We start from the raw sequence: 17,713 nt of genomic DNA, 5'->3' as shown, positions 1-17,713 counted from the left end.
CATCATCTTCTTACCACCACCTACTAGACTGGCAGTGAAGTGCAGTTACTTTTATTGCTTCTCCATGAGTCATTGGCCTGATTTGCATAATTTTCCAGGGACTTTAGGCCGCTGTGGAAGTGCAGACAACAGTGGTTGTTCCTGGAACTAAAGGTTCCTGTTACTTTTGGTTGAAAAGCACCTTTAGATGGTCACTGAATGCACCATTTGTCATCCTGGTACAGATACAATTATAGCATGACATACAAAGAAAATATGAACTTTATAAGGTTGTAAAAAAAAAATGCATTGAGTGGACTTAAGTAACTCTCTTTAAATGGCAATTGGTCACATTTACAACATGTGTGGTCACTGCATTCATCAGTAGAAAAAACGTACCCTTATAAATAACATTGAAATGTGAATTAATTCAGCATTCATATTTATGAATGTGATCATTTTAGATTTTCATTGTTTAATTATAAGAAAAAATAGCCCAAATCACAGAGATGCATATAAATTGAGCTCATCAAAAGAGTATTTAAACATCAATAATTTAAATCTCAGCTCACAATTACTTCAACCTTAAACCGTGAGCAGCCTTCATTAGTCCTGATAGACCTACATGGGCACATAATAAAGTGCAGGAACCATGGTAACGTACGGACAAATGTTTCATAGGTTTTCACTGTGTGTGAACTATCTTGACATTTAAGGTTCTTTGGCTGTTTTCAAGACCCAGTGACCTCATGCATCCCCACCCCACCTACACATCACTCTCTGAATATACTGTAAATGTTACGAAAAAAAAAAAGGACTAATCCAGATCAACCACCAGAACATACACACGAAGGAAAATCACATTTATTTCACAAAAAAGCACATTTGACTGAAAAAAGACACATCATCAAAAACAGAGCAAAATGGTAAAAAAAAAAAAAAATTAATTAAAAATGAAAATACACTTATCTGAAGCAATGTCACGATATAACAAAGCAATATGTATTAGAAATGTCTTAAAGGCTTAAAGGCTTTGATATAGCCTCTAATTTAATTTTGGGAATATGTTTACTGCTTTCCTGATCTGAGCTGGAGAGGGGAAGCTGCCTGGTTTTACACACACAATACTAAGGCCTAGTTAGACTTGAGGAGAATGAGCATAAAATAATTGTTCTGCGCCGGAAAACAGAAATAAACGCTGATTTAAAGATAATTTTTGCACAGTTTATCTCATTTAATTAAAGGGCAAAACACAGAACTCAGAAGATATTTGGCAATGATCTGATCACATGCAAAATATTAAGAGCTTAAATCAAAGGGTACCATTTGTTTCATATCCAGCAGTCAGACATTGTCTTAAAATAAGACACACTGATGCAATCGTGTCCCTCAAACCTCCAGCATGGTAGAAGCTAGTGTCCTGATTATGTTTTGGTCACTTGTCTTCACTTTGAGGTCTTAAAACAAGCCAGATTTTGGACCACCACTCGATTAATGCTGTAAACTGACACCTGGTCTCAAGAACACATAACATGTTTTGAAACTGAATCTCATCCAGCAGGTAAAAAGGGTAAACATCAAATGCACGTGTAGCAACCCCTATCGACAGTATGAATTGTGCATGAAACGCCACAACATGAACCTATAGTATTAATTAAACAGCACGCTTATTATAGAGATATTTAGAGAACTTCACTTGTATTGGGGGTAAACGTGTAAAAATTGCCCTGAGGGTAGTGAAACATGAAAAGGTGGCAGAGCAGTTTAGAAATTTTGCTTTGATCAAGACTGAAACATGTCCGCAACTATTTGATGCATTGTCACGTCCTGTAGTGCCACCGTGAGGTTCAAATTCATGGTTTTGAGTAAAATATCTCAACAACTGATGGATGGATTCCCATTGCTAACGGCTTAATTCATGCTAACATGCTAAACTAAACTGGTGAACAAGATATAAACTTTATATCTGCTTTACTTTATCCTGTTTGTATTGTAATAGTGAGCATGTAGCATAAAATTAAACATGGCTGTTTATTTTTACTATTTAGCGGGGGCAATGTACAAGCTAGAGTTAGCTTTATAGCTAATTCACACCTGCGGGGCGTTGGGCAGGAATATGTCAACTCTTTGTCCTGATAAGATCATGACTGAGATGTGGGACTAGAACGACTGACAGACTCACAGACCAGCTAAGAGCTTTGCATACGTCCAGTGTAATCTAGATACGTCTGATTTATGACAGCTGTGTATTGTGTCATATCAGCAAGTCGTTTCTGTCCAGCTGAGTTCATTTGTCACACAACACATGTTAGTGGTTACTGTGGTTTTCACAGCATTCAAATAAATGCGTCTCTTTCAGTTGACTTTGAACAACCCCTGCAGCTGTGTCAATTGCATCCAGGCTTGTTGCCAATTTTGTGTTCTAGTTGAGTCGTGAGCAAGTAATGTGGTAAAAAGCATGTCCAATTGTTAAGCACAGATTCTTAATCTTAATTGCCAACAGTGGAAAAGGCTGCCAATAAGCACTATTAAAGACTTAATGGAATTATTGAACACATCACAGATTGGGGTGGTGACTGAGAGGTCAGAGAAGCAGGTTAGCCAAACTTATTCGGAAGACAAAGCTTAGGTTGACGCCAAAATATAACCCATAAAGTCTGTTTTTTAAAGAGCCACTTCCTGCTTCAGCTTTGACAGTGAGGAAGCATTACCACCATTTCAGATGTGCTTACTTTTACTTGCACCCACAGATATAGTGGTTTAGATACTCTGGATAAACCAACAATCCAACCATTCCAAACATATGACTGCTTTACAGTGATCTCACGACGTTTTCCCAGATTTCAGCTGTTACATTCAATGGCTGAGACAGGGGTGATGGACAAAACAATGAAAATAATGAAGCTGACATAAACCAAAAGTGATATGGACTGGTGTACACACACACACTGCCATCCTTACTGGGGCAAATTATTTAAAAACAACTAAGGATGTGTTGGGCCTGCAGTGTAGAAGAGAGGCTTGTACTGATGAGGTGAACTTCAAATAACTCCTTCAACTCTGCTTTAAAAACTCCAGACTCCTTCATGTATTAAAACTTGATCTGCACATTATTTAAGGTATGATAACAGTCACATTAAGAAGCACCAATTTCCTCCTCATGTTATCGTTGCTACCCTGATACTGTTACTATCCTCTTTTCTTCTTTCAATCTGAACAATCAGAATGTTTTTCTAATCCTTCATACTGTCCTGACCTGTGCATGAACCCGATGAGGACTCAGAGGTTACAGCTTGAAGTCCTCTGGGTCATTTCTTGGGGCTGCTGAAGTGTCCCAGAGGAGAGCCCTGAACGTAGGTGAGGATGGCGCTCTGCAGGTAGCTGGCTCTGGTGGCCTCATCCTCCCTCATCCTCTGGATCTCCGCCTCTTTAAGCCGCAGCTTCTCCAGCATGGAAGACATCTCGCTCTCTTTGTCCAGGAGTGCCTCTCTGTGGTTACTGCTCAGTACTGCAGGACAGCAAGCCACAGGTGGAAGGAGGTATGAATCAGAAAGTACTTCAGATCTCAAACATGACGCATTTGAAATCTACACTTCCTGGCTTGGGGTAAATAACAACTGCTGAACTAATAAGTCCAGTGTCTATTTTTCATTAGAGAAGTTGAGAGCAGTTAAGTGTTTGAATCACATATATTACAATGATAATAAGTAAAAAGATCAATGGGGCACCTTTAATCTCTCTCTCCAGAGCACTGATCTTCTCTTTGAGTCCTCCCTGTGCCGTCCTCTCCGCCTGTAAATGTCCAATCTGCTCCTGCAGCTCCACCCTCACCCGGCTCACTTCAGCCACCCTCTCCTGGTCTTTACCCGACAGCTCCTGCAAGCACACAGCCATGTTTTCCAACATAAATACATTGCTTCATCGCTATGCATCCTACAAACAGCTGTGGTTAAAAAAATATATATTAAAACAAATGCCCATGCTGTGGTTGGACTTGAACTGGACAGTCTGGAGTCAGTGGCTTAGAGGAGGATGAAGGACAAAATTCAAGCCATCTTGGACAACCCCTCTCACCCTCTCCATGATGAGCTGTGGCAGATGGGACGCTCATTCAGCCACCGCATCATCCCACCCAGGTGCAGAGCTGAGTGCTTCAGGCACTCTTTTAGTACACACTGCCATCAGACTGTACAACAGCAGTGGAAGCCACAGACTGTCATCATGTTGACACAGACAGTGACACAGACACACACGGCATCTGTCACACTCAGAGCTCTCATCACCTTCACTCTTCAGTGACTCTCTGCTGCTTGACTTACTTGATATAGACTTTTATATATATGTACTATACTGTACTTACTATTTACCTATATTATACCGCACTATATTATATTATGTTTAGTATTACTGTTGCTGATATATAGTATATTATACTCTAGTATTCTATATGTATATATTCAGTCACACACAGGACTAACACACAGGACTAACACTTTCTCACCCACAGTCACTGTAGAGTTTCCATTTCGTGAGTCACATGTGGAACACGTAGTTAAGAAGTTGTGTAACAGGCAGTATGTGGGTCCTGACCTGCTGGAGTTCATCGATCCTTCGCCGCAGTCCGTCCATCTCGATGCTCTGCTGGCTGTTCTTGGCCTGCAGCTCACTGATGGTCTGTTTCTGTTGGGAGCAGTGGAGCTGCACCTCCTGCAGGGAGGAGCGGACCGAACGAAGCTTCTCCTCCAAGGATGACACATGCTCCTGCTGCTCAGAGGGAACACAGATGGAGAACAACTGACTTTATTTCACCAGGATAATACAGTCAGTAATTATACTGCTTTCCAGGAAGTCTGAATAAGTCATTCGAAACAAAAATAAATGTGAGGGACAAAAGTGTGTTTTAAGACAAGATCTGAAATACCATCAAATTCCTTTCAAGTCATGTTTACAGTCAGAATAATCTTCACTGTTTCAAGCAACCATATTGTCTCTGTGGGTCCTGGGACTTGATATATATTTCCTATCAAAAACATTTGAGTGCACAGTCTTTAATCAAATCTCTGACTTCCTGTCCATGAACAATCTGTTTGACCTAAATCAGTCTGGCTTTAAGCGGGGCCACTCTACTGAAACTGCACTACTGTCGGTAACAGAAACACTGCGTCTCAGCTCTAGTGCCGCTAGATCTGTCAGCTGCCTTTGACACAGTGAACCACCAAATCCTCCTCTCCACTTTCTCTGAGCTTGGTATCTCAGGATCTACCCTCCACTGGTTCATGTCCTACCTCTCAGGGAGATCTTTTAGATTATCTTGGAAGAGAGCAGTGTCCAAACCCCACAGATAATCCACAGGGCTGCCTCAAGGGTCAGTGCTCGGTACCTGAACTCCCTCATCCAGGTCTACACTCCCTCCCGCCCACTACGCTCTGCCAATGAAAGGCGTCTGGTACTCCCATCATAACAGGGCCCTAAGTTGCGAACTAGACTCTTCTCCTCTGTAGTCCCCCGGTGGTGGAATGAGTTGCCAAACTCTGTTCGTTCTGCAGAGTCCCTTTACACCTTTAAGAAAAAGATCTTTATCTTTTTCTTAAAGGTGCTCTTCCACGAACACTTCTGCACTGAATGATATTGAGGCTATTGATGACAATGGCATTGAGGATGGTGTTGATGTTGATTAGGAGATTCAAAACAGCTTGTTTTGAATCTCTCTGTGGTCAGCACCTGTTTCCGATCGCACTTGAAGCTGTTTTTTGGCACTTCCTGACTTTGTTCCCTCCTGTCTTGATCGTTGCTTGTGTTGTATGAACAACAAATGCTATGAATGCACTTGTATCATGGGGAACTTGGAACTGAGGCTTGGATTTTTTGGGATTTTGTTTGGGCTTTGGACAAAAGCGTCTTCCAAGAAATAAATGCAAATGCAGTGACATCATAAAACCTGGTCAAAGGTGCAGATTTTTTAACTCACCTCCTCCAGGCGCACTTGAGCTCGCACTCTTCCCAGCTCCTCCTCTGCCTGGGCCCTTTCCGTCACACATGCAGCTTTGGCTTTACTCAGTTCCTACAACAGATGGAAGTTATGACCTCAGATTTCATTAAAGAGCAGCAAGTAGAAGGGAAACATCAGCAGCGCTCACACTGTGCTAACTGTGTCCCTGACGATCTTACCCAAAATAAGGACTAACAATTCATTTAAAGGGATTTTCACCGATGGTAAATTTAGTAAATCAAATCACTAACTTCCTGTTTGACCAGCAGAGTCTCTGTGAATGCATTGCACACGAGCAGCCGCAGACTCTGCCTCCCTGTGCTACATTTCGTAGTTCGTTTACTGTGGCTTAAATATTTACAGCCACTGTAAAAAGTATCCTTGTCCATAACATCCTCTACCCTGATATTTTGACATATTTATATATATATCTTTTTCACTTTTTGTCGTGTAGTAGTTTTAGTAATTCAAGGCGGAGACTAGAAATCCAAACTGAATTAGACTGTTGTTCCTTGGGCCACAAACCATGTCAAATGATAAACGCTGGTGCAGGAAGGAAAACTGTTTTTGCAGCTGCAACATAATTCAGTTAAATAATTCCACTTTCTAGCAGTGAGGTGTTCTTATGTTCTTTGTTCACCCCCAGACAGACCGGAGATGTGGGAAATTCCCAGTTTAAGGGACAGCAGCTTGTGCATTTGAATAACTGAATCGTCTGGAAAATACAGTTGGAGAGAAGGAAAACTTCCTCCCTTCAATAAAAAACAGCCTCCACTCAGTCTGTGGCATCAACCCCGGAAGCCTCTAGTGAATTTATGTGAAGGTGGAATTCACTCAGCCGATAGAGTTATCTCACCGTTGGTGTTTCTGATCTGGGCACTGTTTTATAGTTCACTGATAGCATTACCACAACAATTTTTCATAACCAGGGCATCACATTGCACGTGTTCACATTCTTTGATTGACTGTTAAAGAGACAAGTGATCTCTGTTTCATACTGTAATACACGTTCACAGTCACTTCTCAAGCAGAGACTTTCTTCATCTTCCTTAAAGTGATAAACTTGAAGGTTTTCATATACATAAATCTCTGTTAAGTCCCTATCTATCGCTGAATAAAGTAACACAATGGTGATTGAGCCTATGGCCCACTGATGAAAGCCTTTGCATCTGAAGTATTACAGACTGGGTGTCTGTGGCAACATTTGTGGAAATAATCACAAGCGGCGCCCAGTTAGTGACGCGTTTTCCATCAGCCAGTAGTGGTTGGTCTGCCAGAGAGGGTAGGTGGAGCTAACGCAACAAACACACTTGTGGGTAAAGCGGCTGCTTTTCCAGTCTCTTGCTAGTGTTGGGAGTAAACAGTAATCTACTATGGCTGAACAAACAAAGAAAAGATGGATGACTACAGATACAACTTCAAAAATAAGTGAAAATACAAAGAAAAAGAAACAAACTCGACGCTCAGATGAAGCAAACAGTCTGAAAAGGAAAGCGACCGTCACCCAGGAAAATCAAGAGTTACAACCGGAGCCAACCGTGGACGTCACACATGCAGCACTGTCTGGATATCTGGGGAGTGTGCCCCCGCAATTACCGTCTATCGCTACAGGTGCCGCCAAAGAGAACGAAACTGAGATCTTCGAGATTATAACTTTTGTTGTCTTCACAATTAAAAACCTCAAATGGCCTCAGAAACATTTTGGGGAAAATCACCAATACCAGGTGTCTCCGCATGGTCTCTGTAGCGGCAGTAGTTCTGCCATGTAGTCACATTTTTGACTAAGGTACGGCAGCAGCTGTCGCTGTTACACCATGACAACATGACAACAATGCAGAAAATCTGGCATTATGGGAGTAAGTCAATATAATATTTAACGTTTTAATGTTTTTGAATTATTGTATTTGTGTCATAAATGGTTTATTTGTCTTTCAAGCAAACTCTGACCTCTTCCAATTGTATCCGCTGTCCCTCCAGTTTGAAGATGCGTTCCTGCAGTGTTCTCTCACTCTCCTCCAGATGTCGATTCACGTGGTCCACCTGCACAGAAATGTTAACTTTTAGTATTTTGTCTGAGTTTAAGTTGATCATAAAGAAAAGTGATAGCACACAATAAATCATCTGTAGGTATTGAAATCGCCTGCCAGTAACTCTTTAGCTCACCAAAAAAATATGTCTTGTTTGTGTAAGATGTAAAAAAGTTGTAAAAAAGAAACAGTTTTGAAGCCTGTAGTTGCTCAGCAGAATCTAGGTGATAAAAACCTCCATTATCCTTCCGTGTCAAACTATTTCTTTAACCCTAAAAGAAATGTTGTTTTGGCTAATTGAGGTGAAGTTGATTTAAAACTGCATTTCTGTAACATTATAGGACTCATGATGAAAGAACAGACAGATAACATGTCTGATTTTGATCCAGACCGATGTATTGCTAGTAGATATTGTTGGTCGATATGAGCCTACTATAGACGTTGTCTGATATAAGTCTGATTGCTGTTTCCTTGTGTTTCTTGACCCGTCAGATCTCTATTTAGTGATCTAGATCCTTAGAAGCTTTAGCTATACTGCTGTTGTGTTTCCATATGTCACCTATTAACTTGGGGATTCCAATATAACAGATGAGAGCTACAAATCTGCAAAAACAAGACAGAGGTGAACAAACTAAAGTTATCTTAAATGCAACGTGTGTAGAATTGAATTAATGTTAGCTGAAACTACCAGTTTCAGATGTTTCCAAAAACGTAATATCCCAAACGTGGGACCACGCAGGTAGGATAAGTAGGATAAACAAATTTCTGTGTATATTTAAATGTGTGAGAAAGTTCAGGAGAGCACCTCCTTCTGGCGGAGACTGTCCATGTCCTCCAGAGCCTGCTTGGACCTTCGCTTCTCCATTTCAAGCCGGTCTGTCAGAAAGTGACATACATGACATCTCTGCTCGGTTTCATGTGTTTGTGTTTCTGTAAATAAAAATGTTGTATGTTCAGTGAGTATGTATTACCTTCTGCCTGTGCTAGTCGCAGCTTGAGCTCTGCTGTGCTGTTGGTCAGCTCCTGCTTCACCTCAAAAATCTGTTGCTGCTGAGACTTGCACCTGCGCTCCATCTCCTCCACCTAGCACAGACAAATACACAGCTTCATGTTTGGTTGTACACTGTGTGTATGTTGCTCACCACTGGCATATACCACCTATATTATAATGTATATATATATACATAAAACATAATTTTGGTTCAAACACTTAGTAATAAATCCATGCTGTTTTGCACAGAGATCTTACTTTACTCCTGAGCTGGATGTTGGTTTCTGTCAGGTTTTGGGTCTCTCTGAGGAGTTTGCCCTCTCTGAGCACACTGTCCTGCAGGATGGAAATAACACACAATGTACATTAATTTGTTGGAGCAAAAGCTCTAACATAAGCATACATGACTTTGTGAGTGTCAGCTTTTCATGATGTATTTTTTTCGACACACATTGGAACATTTACTTGATATATTCCCTGTGTGATTCTACATGTTTTATATGTTAAAGAAATGTTCTTCTTGCTATCACACAGTTGATTTAACAGCAGCCAGGTCCACACAGAAACAGTTCAGTAATTTGAAGATATAAAATGAAACAATAATTCACATTTTTTAAAGCATTTTCAAAAGTTCTGTTCTTGTTAAAATAATTCTGTATTTCAAAATGCCCTTTTTTAAAGTCTGGTTTTATATCACAAATACAAAATTTTTCCCATTAACAATTTCATCACGTCGCTTTTATTTCATAATGTGGAGTCGCAGTTATGCCCCTCTTACCTTTCTACATATAACAATCACATTATTCTTATTTAATATGCCTAAAAAACAAAGAGTGGAGCTGTGATGTGCAGGGAGCTTCCTTATACAGCTAACAATCAGATACCCATCATCATAAGATCAATGAGCTTTTCTCTATTTGAGCTTCAGTCTGGATATTTCCCCTTGTAATGATCACGTGACAGTTATTTACCTTTTAAAAACAGCCCGGAGCAAAAGGGTTTTTCCTCACTGGTGTTGAATAAATTTATTACCACTTTTTAAAGATTTATGAGCTAGCTAAAGACTGAATCAAACAGTGGGGAAACATCTATTTATACTTTGTTTCCTGAAAAAAAAACCCACATATGAGATGAAATTACTTGTTGCTATGTTGTGTCTCCACTTGAATACCTCTTGCTCTTTCTTCCTCTCTCTGCTCTGTCGTTCCCTCTGTTGTTCTTTCTCTGCCTTTACTCGTGTCAGCAGCTCTCCCATGTTGTGGCTTTTCTGCTCGGAGAGGGCGAGGGCAGCCTCTGTCATCTGCAGTCTGTGCAACACAGAGTGAGTGAGACATCGTGTGATCAAAGTTACTGCATGTGTCTCTCAACTAAGCAGGGCATTGATGATTTGCGAATGACAAGAAGTCTGGTGCACTCATATCATATAAGCATGTTCCTGCAAAGGTTGTTGATACACCTGGTAGAGTCAGACCGATATATTAGTCAGCTGATGTATCAGTTTTAGAGTTTATGTTTTTCTTATATTCACCAATATGATAACTTTTGAACAGAACATACAATGCAGAAAACACTTCTTAGGGTGATTTAGAAATGGTGTCATCATGTGGTTTGTCCTGCAAAGCCAGTCTAAATCCATATCTTACAATTCTGCTGTCTGGATGTCTCCCTGTCTATCTGTCAGTCTGTCTGTTTCTTTATCCATCTCTACCTCTTTCCCCCCTGTCTATCTCTCCTTCTGGGCCCAGGGTGCAGCAGATGATGGTCTACCAATGAGTCCTGTTCTGCTTGATGTTTCTGCCTGTCAAAGTAAAGCTTTTCCCTTCCACTGTTAAATACCATAACAAAGATGGTCTAAAGCTGCTTTATGTGTCAAATGTAATGAGATATCTTTGTTTTGATTTGCTATATAAATAAAATTAAACTGATTGAATACTCTGTGCATTGATTGGATGCACTGTCTGCAGCTCATGTGAAAGAGCATCACAGCTCAGCTGATGAGCTAGAATTGGTTGAAAATCCCATATTGATCGGGCTCTTAAACTTGGATCCACTTGGATGCTTATGACTAAAACCCAACCAGGGAGTCAGACTTGGTCAAAATGATATGTAGCCTAATAAAGTGTGATATCTTATTGTGTAAAGGTGCAGGTCTCTGGTGTGTCTATCAACATATTTAATGCCCAGAGGGCCCTATTTCTTCTTATTATTCGACTTTCTACTTTTACCCAGACAAAACCAATGTTGGTTTTCTTCCATGCAGCCCTTACAGCCCGCCCCTTGGTTACATCCTCAGACAGTACAACAGAAAGAACCCTTTTCTTTTGCATGTTTTTACACTGTACTCATCAAGATATATGTGTGATAATTGAATTTTGTATGATTTAAAATACCAATGAAAACAACCAGAGCAAAAAAAGAATATATTGGTAGAAAGTTCCAAAAAGGCTAAACGGTACCGTAAAACTTTTCAAGTAAAATGCTGTCTCCACATCTTTAGCAGTGTACCTGTTGGGTATGTAGTAAAAACTTGTCCCTGGCAGAAGGAGCTCAAAACATTATATGGATCAAAGTGAATTAATGTAAGCTTAAGCTAGGGTCCCCTCTGTTACTGAGAACTTTGGTAATCAAAACTAGCTGCCCCTACAACTGCCTGATGAAATATTAAAAATGCGTGAGACATTTTTACTGTTCATACTGGAGCTGTGAAAAATGATTACAGTCCCTTTTATTCAACAAAACAGCTGCACACTGTGTAGCAGAGTGTGCTGCTCTTTGTATTGTGAATGTGGAGGAGAGGAAAATGAAATGCTTACTTGGCAGTGAGAGAGTTGACAGCTGACTTCCTCTCATTCAGAGCTTCCTGGAGTTGGCCTATTTGAATAGATGTGGACCTAATCACACAGGAAAAAAAAGGTCATGAGGTCATCGGCGTTAGGTCATGGATTCAAAACGGAAGATTCAGAGTGATTGTTCTAACATACAAGTGCTGCCTAATAGGTTCTATGTCTCCCTGGGTTTGTAGAAATAAAGAGGGTTAAAGATCATGTTATAAACTTAAGATGATAGCCAGTGACCTACACAGTAGCACCACAACTAACCTGTTGGAGTGTCCCATCTCCTCCCTCTGCCTGTCTATGGTTTCCATCAGGCTGAGGAACTGAAAGAGAGGAGGAACAACAAACGTTATCCTTAGGCTTGTAATGGTAACCGAAGTTCCATTTTGGTGTATGATGTTGTGAGGGTGAACAGGTTTTTTTTGTGATCAATTTTTCCTTCACGTATATAAATATATAATAAGTTACACCTGTAAAATAAAGTTATTATTTAACTGTTTGTGGATATGGCATCAATTTAGGACCAACAACTATTAATTTCATATGCGTTCGGGAAACTTATAAATGGGATGGGAAGTGACATCTCCGGGAGGAGGTGGAAAGTGGAGGAATGCACTGCAGGTGAGGCAGACACTGTTTGGGGAGACCTGGCGAAGAAATCTTTTCCTAGGGAATAAAAATGTGGATTTTGGATACCGAGAGGGAGAATCATATTATTCCTTTCCTGCTGGAGTATTCTAGGATCTCGTCTCAGCGTCTAAACGGACTGGGTGAGGTTGCGTGGATCTTTTGTATATACCTAGCCGCGGTGCCTCGCCACACAGCCAACTGGACCTCCATTGACAGTATGATTTTGTTTTGGACATAATCATTTCTAAGCCTTTATTTAATGAGCTTTGGGGACTCGTTGGAAACTTTGGGACTGAAACATTATTTTTGATTGTTGTTGAGTGGATCTTGTCTGCCATTTACACATCTGTTTCCGTTTCTTTGTTCTGTTTGCCGCCGACTATATGTCGGTTGTTTTAAGTTAAAATATAACAAAAAACGCTCTTGCTGATCAACACTTTTGAGCCACTTTGTTAATTATTATATTTTCTACATTATAGTGAAGTGAAGACGACGTTTTGACCATTTTGGCCATTCTAAGATTCAGCAATTAGTAACCTATGTTTTGTGCGTTGTTCTGTTCTCCTTACATTTATAAATCAGGTGAATTGTTACAGGCTTACTCTCCAGACCAGTGGTAACTGTTTTGTTAGTCTTATTAACAAAGATGAGGAGACATCGATATCCATTTTCCTAAGCTGCCAACACTGCTGGAGCATGTGGGACCTGCTTGGCACCAACGTTTACAGAAAGTCAGGGAGTCACCAAAGTAAGATTACTCTTCTTGGGACTATTAAAGCTGCGCCTAATTTTATGGAAATAATTGAGATATTTCACTACAAAAAGTCAAACACATGATGGTGTAAGAGGAAACGTAGAAGCAAAGTTGGTACAATTTCACTTACTTCCAATATGCATGGAAAAAGAAATTATAATATTAAAATACATTTTTTTGTGTTTATTAACAGTCTTCAGGCAGCATCCACTCGTGTGTGTTTTTTTTATTTAGGCGGAGAGTTACCTGTTTGCCCTTCTCCTCCTTTAGTTTATGAATCTCCTTGTTGAGGACCTGGCTCCTGCTGCGGCTCTCTCTCATGTTGGACTGTCTGTCTGAGTTGTGCCCCGTGGTCTGCTCTTAAAGGGTTAAACAGAGGAAAAAAACAATGAGTGTAGAAGTAAATTATGGGTCCAGAGCGTATTGTGTAGAATTTCTCAGTAATGGCAGGTATGACTTTTTACTATTCCATTATTTTTGAATATCCTTCTCAGGGTCACGGGGGGGTGGAGCCTATCGCAGCTGTCATTGGGCGAGAGGCGGGGTACACCCTGGACTTATCACCAGTCAATCACAGTGCTGACACATAGAGACAACTTCTCACGCTCACACTCACACCTATGGGCAATTTAGAGTCACCAATGAACCTAACGTCTTTGGACTGTGGGAGGAAGCCGGAGTACCAGGAGGGAACCTACAGATGCACGGGGAGAGCGTGCAAACTCCACACAGAAAGGCCCTCTACGCCTGAACCCAGGTTCGCACTAGGAACCTTCTAGCTGTGATGCAACAGCGCTATTGTTACAATCACAGATGGTAATCATCACTTCGTTTAAATTTAAGACAGCAGTTAAGTCATCCAAAAACACCTCATGGTGTATGTCATATCTGCTGGGATCCTGATTATGAACTTTTGCCAAAATGAAAACCTTACATTACATTACATTCCCTCGAATAGTTTTAGTGAACCGCTAACTGAAAACTTCTAATCCGATTAAGGTGAGAAGATATGTCTGGGGTAGAGTAAATTTTAACACACACAAACACACAATTTACCAAGTGCTCTGAGTGTGTCACTAGGTATGTTGTTCCCTGCTGTCTCCAGCTGCACGATGCTCTTGTTCTTCTGCAGAGCCTCCAGCAGAGACCTGCCACCCAGCAGACCAATGCTGTTCCACCTTAGATCTGTGAACAGCCAGTGAGAAAGGTTCGTATGGACCATCAGCAAGTTAGGCAAAATGCACAGGAACCAAGCAACAGTCATGGATTTAGCATTCTACACAAGAAAACATTTTCTTTCTAGATCGCCATAGGAAACTGGATAGATTAATAGTAAAATACGTCTGATCTCCCAGTAAACAGTCTGTCTAACCACTGACCCCTCAATCACAAAGCAGAAAAGCAAAGCAGGAAAAAAATTTCACACAATGTTCAACAGATTCTCATAGACCAACAAAGCAAAGGGCTCATACCTAGTACTTCAACTGTGTTGTTGCGTTTGAGTGCCAGAGCGAGCTCGGATGCTCCCTGATGGTTGATCTGATTGTTGCGCAGGTCCAGCTGTGTCAGCACGCTGTTGGAGGCCAAACCGTCGCAGAAGAGTGAGAAGGCTTCATCCCACACCCCCAGAGCGTTCCACTCCAACACCAGCCTGCAAACAATGTTCAACTTTTAAGCTTTGTGCGTCAATGTGGACATTGCTTGCTGAAACAACCTAGTAGCTGTAAACTGAAATCAGATACTTCTATAAGCAGCACAAGCTGTGAGCAGATCTGACAGTAAATTTGAGCTAACATGCTCAATTACTCAGATATATCTTAGGTAACTGGGTAACTGAACATAACACAGCCTGTGTATTAGAAGTGCACCTGGCCTCTGGTTAAGAAAAGTTCAGACAATGAGTAAGTGGCTTATCAAACATTCTTTCCCATGGCTGGTTCTTTCCAGAATTACCCTCATTTTCCCTCTTAAAGAGCAGCTCCAGTCATGTTAACACATATAAAATGCTCTGCTTGAAATAATAAATTGTGTCTGATTTGTTTTTTCTGCAAAATACGTTTAATTACCTTGTAAAAAATACTCCCAAGGCATCTCCTTCTTCTCCCTCATTAAAAATTCCTGAATCTGCATAGTCCCCGCCAACTATGCACTACGTTTCTCCTTTCATAAAATTACAGCCAAAAACAAAACACGTCTATGCCATCTTTTAGTGGCAACTTGTTGAGTTAGCTAACTTGACATTTAGTAATTAGTAGTAGTAACGTTAATGTTAGTAGTCAGCAATGAGAGATGGACTGCTGATGTTGTCCCTGATGTGTCTTGTAGCACATGAAAAACATCACATGGAGATGTTTACAAGTTAAGCACTTGATTTTCACTGGAGGGGGTCTTTAAGTCTTCTGTCTCAAGTACTTGTATTTTCAACTAAACATGATTTTGTAACTTTTGTCCCCTCATAGTAAAATAGAGGATAAAACAGGGTTTGCTTTCGGGCGTGGCTACCTTGTGATTGACAAGTCGCTACCACTGCCACCTCAAAAAGGCTTTATTCAGCTTTCAGTTGTACTAAAAGACAACGAGGATTTTTTTCTGTAAGAACATTTTGTTTAAGCATCTAAAGTCATATAAAAGTTACCACAAATAAAGGATGCACCATAATAACTAAGCAAGCATGTCATTTTGTTAACCCCTCTCAACAGACAAAATACAATGCTCAACATATTAGGTAATCCACGAACCAATGGGTCACAATTGCTATGTCCACTTCATATATACACGTATGGGCAGGCCAAGCAATCATCCGACAAAGGCAAGAGTTTTGGTTAAATAAAGTGGAAAGTAAATGCTTTTATTGGTCAGACTAATGATAATTCCATTGTTGATAAAATGAGGTAGACTGCAATGTGGGCTGTTTGACCAGCTTCAAACTGGCAACACAGATCGCACTGTTATAAATGTGATGTTTTGACACTAAAATTACCCCGTCCAGAAAAAAAACATGAAGAGCATCTTCAACACCATCTTACCTTCGTAAAGTCTTGTTACGTGCCAGCAGCTTTCCCAACACTTCGGCCCCTTGTGATCTCAGGTTATTCCCCTGTGAACAACAGTTTGCTTAGGATGACTATCCAAACACACGTCACATAAAGTTAAAGCCATTGTTTGGGAAATGTTACCTTCAAATCCAGGACTTTTACGGTTGTGTTGCTAAAGAATCCAGCCAGCAGTACTTTAGCACCTGACAGTCGCAGAAAAAACACTTTTATACATGGTATAATATTAAGGTATAATATGATTTATGTGCAGACTAACCAACAGTGACATATCTGCTAACAGATAAAGAGTGTGTATCACAGTCTGAAATATCTTCTCCCTTTTTGCCAAAGAGCTCCACTGCGCTGCCAAATACCCACTTGTATACTAGTCGACTACTTTCTTCATGCCAAAGTCACATCATTGTCATAAAAAACAATAACATTTAACCTGATTAATGATTTTAGTCAGACTGTGAGCTACAATTAGCATCAGCTGGCAGTATCTAAAGGAGCCATGAAAACTGTTTTATTCAGCCTTTTATTCGTTTTTTTTGGTTTTAAGAGGAAGAAGCCTGTACGGATAATTCAGCTCGTGGCAAACATTTATGGACGCATGAACAATGAATCCTGACCTTCAAACAAGAAGAGCACCAACACATTCAATAGTGGCAGCTCAGCTTGTAGCCACTCCTAACGTCCTGTGTCCTCCAAGGAGTGTTTAAAAAAAAACTGATTTTGAACATGGAACTGCTTTGTTTAGTGTTTCACCAGGTTTTTTTGGAGAGGAGGAAAGATCAGCAGATATTCAGCTACCGGTAAACCTTTTGAATGATGAACACTTAAGGGCCTTATGAGACTCTGTAAAGTTTACAGTCTGCCATGCTGCTTCTAATGCATTACTGTGTGTTTCGTCGACTTTTTTTTTTTCCGCCAATCACTGAAGGCTCACAAGTGGTGTTAGAAACCAACAAGTTAAATGATTTCTATTGTCAGAAATCAGCTTTTTTAAACAGCCACAGAAAATGTGCAAACCACTGCATCAATCACATTTCTCCATATGGAAAATCAAAAGACATATCAAGCAAATATTTGCATTTATATACTGTACATATGCTAGTGGAAACCACTCCATGATACGCACAAGTACACACAATATAGGCTATATGTGTATCTTCAGACTTACAAACCTTCCTCGCTGAGCATGCAGTCACTGAGCGACACCTCTGTAAACACGGTGTCGTTCTGAAAGGCCCTGGCCAGCACAGAGCAGGTCTCCGCAGACAGACTCTGTCCACTCAGGTCCAGTCTGGAGCCCTGAGCAGACACCCGGCTCTCCTGGAGCCGAGCCACAACACTCTCCTGAGGCTCCACTCCTCCCTCCTTACACAGACGCAGGTATGTCCGCCTGAAATCCTCCATTGTGGGTCACCAGTCTCTTCTTTTTCATCTGAGATACATAGCGCTGTCTTTCTTT

At 40.7% G+C, this 17,713-nt stretch overlaps 1 protein-coding gene across 1 annotated transcript; it reads right to left on the bottom strand.

The window, feature by feature from the left end:
• Positions 1-886: 886 nt before the first annotated feature.
• lrrc45 (leucine rich repeat containing 45) lies at positions 887-17,713 on the bottom strand. The gene is made up of 17 exons (XM_069664467.1): positions 17,427-17,713; positions 16,381-16,442; positions 16,231-16,301; positions 14,677-14,855; positions 14,261-14,389; positions 13,451-13,563; positions 12,085-12,143; positions 11,800-11,877; positions 10,158-10,293; positions 9,245-9,322; positions 8,967-9,078; positions 8,801-8,871; positions 7,916-8,008; positions 5,948-6,040; positions 4,570-4,743; positions 3,708-3,855; positions 887-3,487 (listed from the first exon to the last, which is right to left on the bottom strand). The coding sequence occupies exons 1-17, from the start codon at positions 17,656-17,658 to the stop codon at positions 3,288-3,290; spliced, it is 2,028 nt and encodes a 675-aa protein (XP_069520568.1). The 5' UTR covers positions 17,659-17,713; the 3' UTR covers positions 887-3,287.

The sequence above is a fragment of the Semicossyphus pulcher genome, unplaced genomic scaffold (assembly GCF_022749685.1).
Source record: "Semicossyphus pulcher isolate SPU_LCO1_2020_fin unplaced genomic scaffold, fSemPul1.0.p SCAF_16, whole genome shotgun sequence".
NCBI classification, from domain to species: Eukaryota; Metazoa; Chordata; class Actinopteri; order Labriformes; family Labridae; genus Semicossyphus; species Semicossyphus pulcher.
The sequence above is the reverse complement of the archived record's forward strand: the minus strand, read 5'-3'. Positions and strand labels throughout refer to the sequence as shown.

Bases quoted from the DNA above. Each gene is read 5' to 3' on its own strand.
- lrrc45 (XM_069664467.1), bottom strand. From the start codon at position 17,658: ATGGAGGATTTCAGGCGGACATACCTGCGTCTGTGTAAGGAGGGAGGA. The intron at 16,302-16,380 runs GTAACATTTCCC...TGTTGTTCACAG, and splicing joins TAAAAGTCCTGGATTTGAAG to GGGAATAACCTGAGATCACA. The intron at 13,564-14,260 runs GTAAATTGTGTG...TAACCCTTTAAG, and splicing joins TGACACACTCAGAGCACTTG to AGCAGACCACGGGGCACAAC.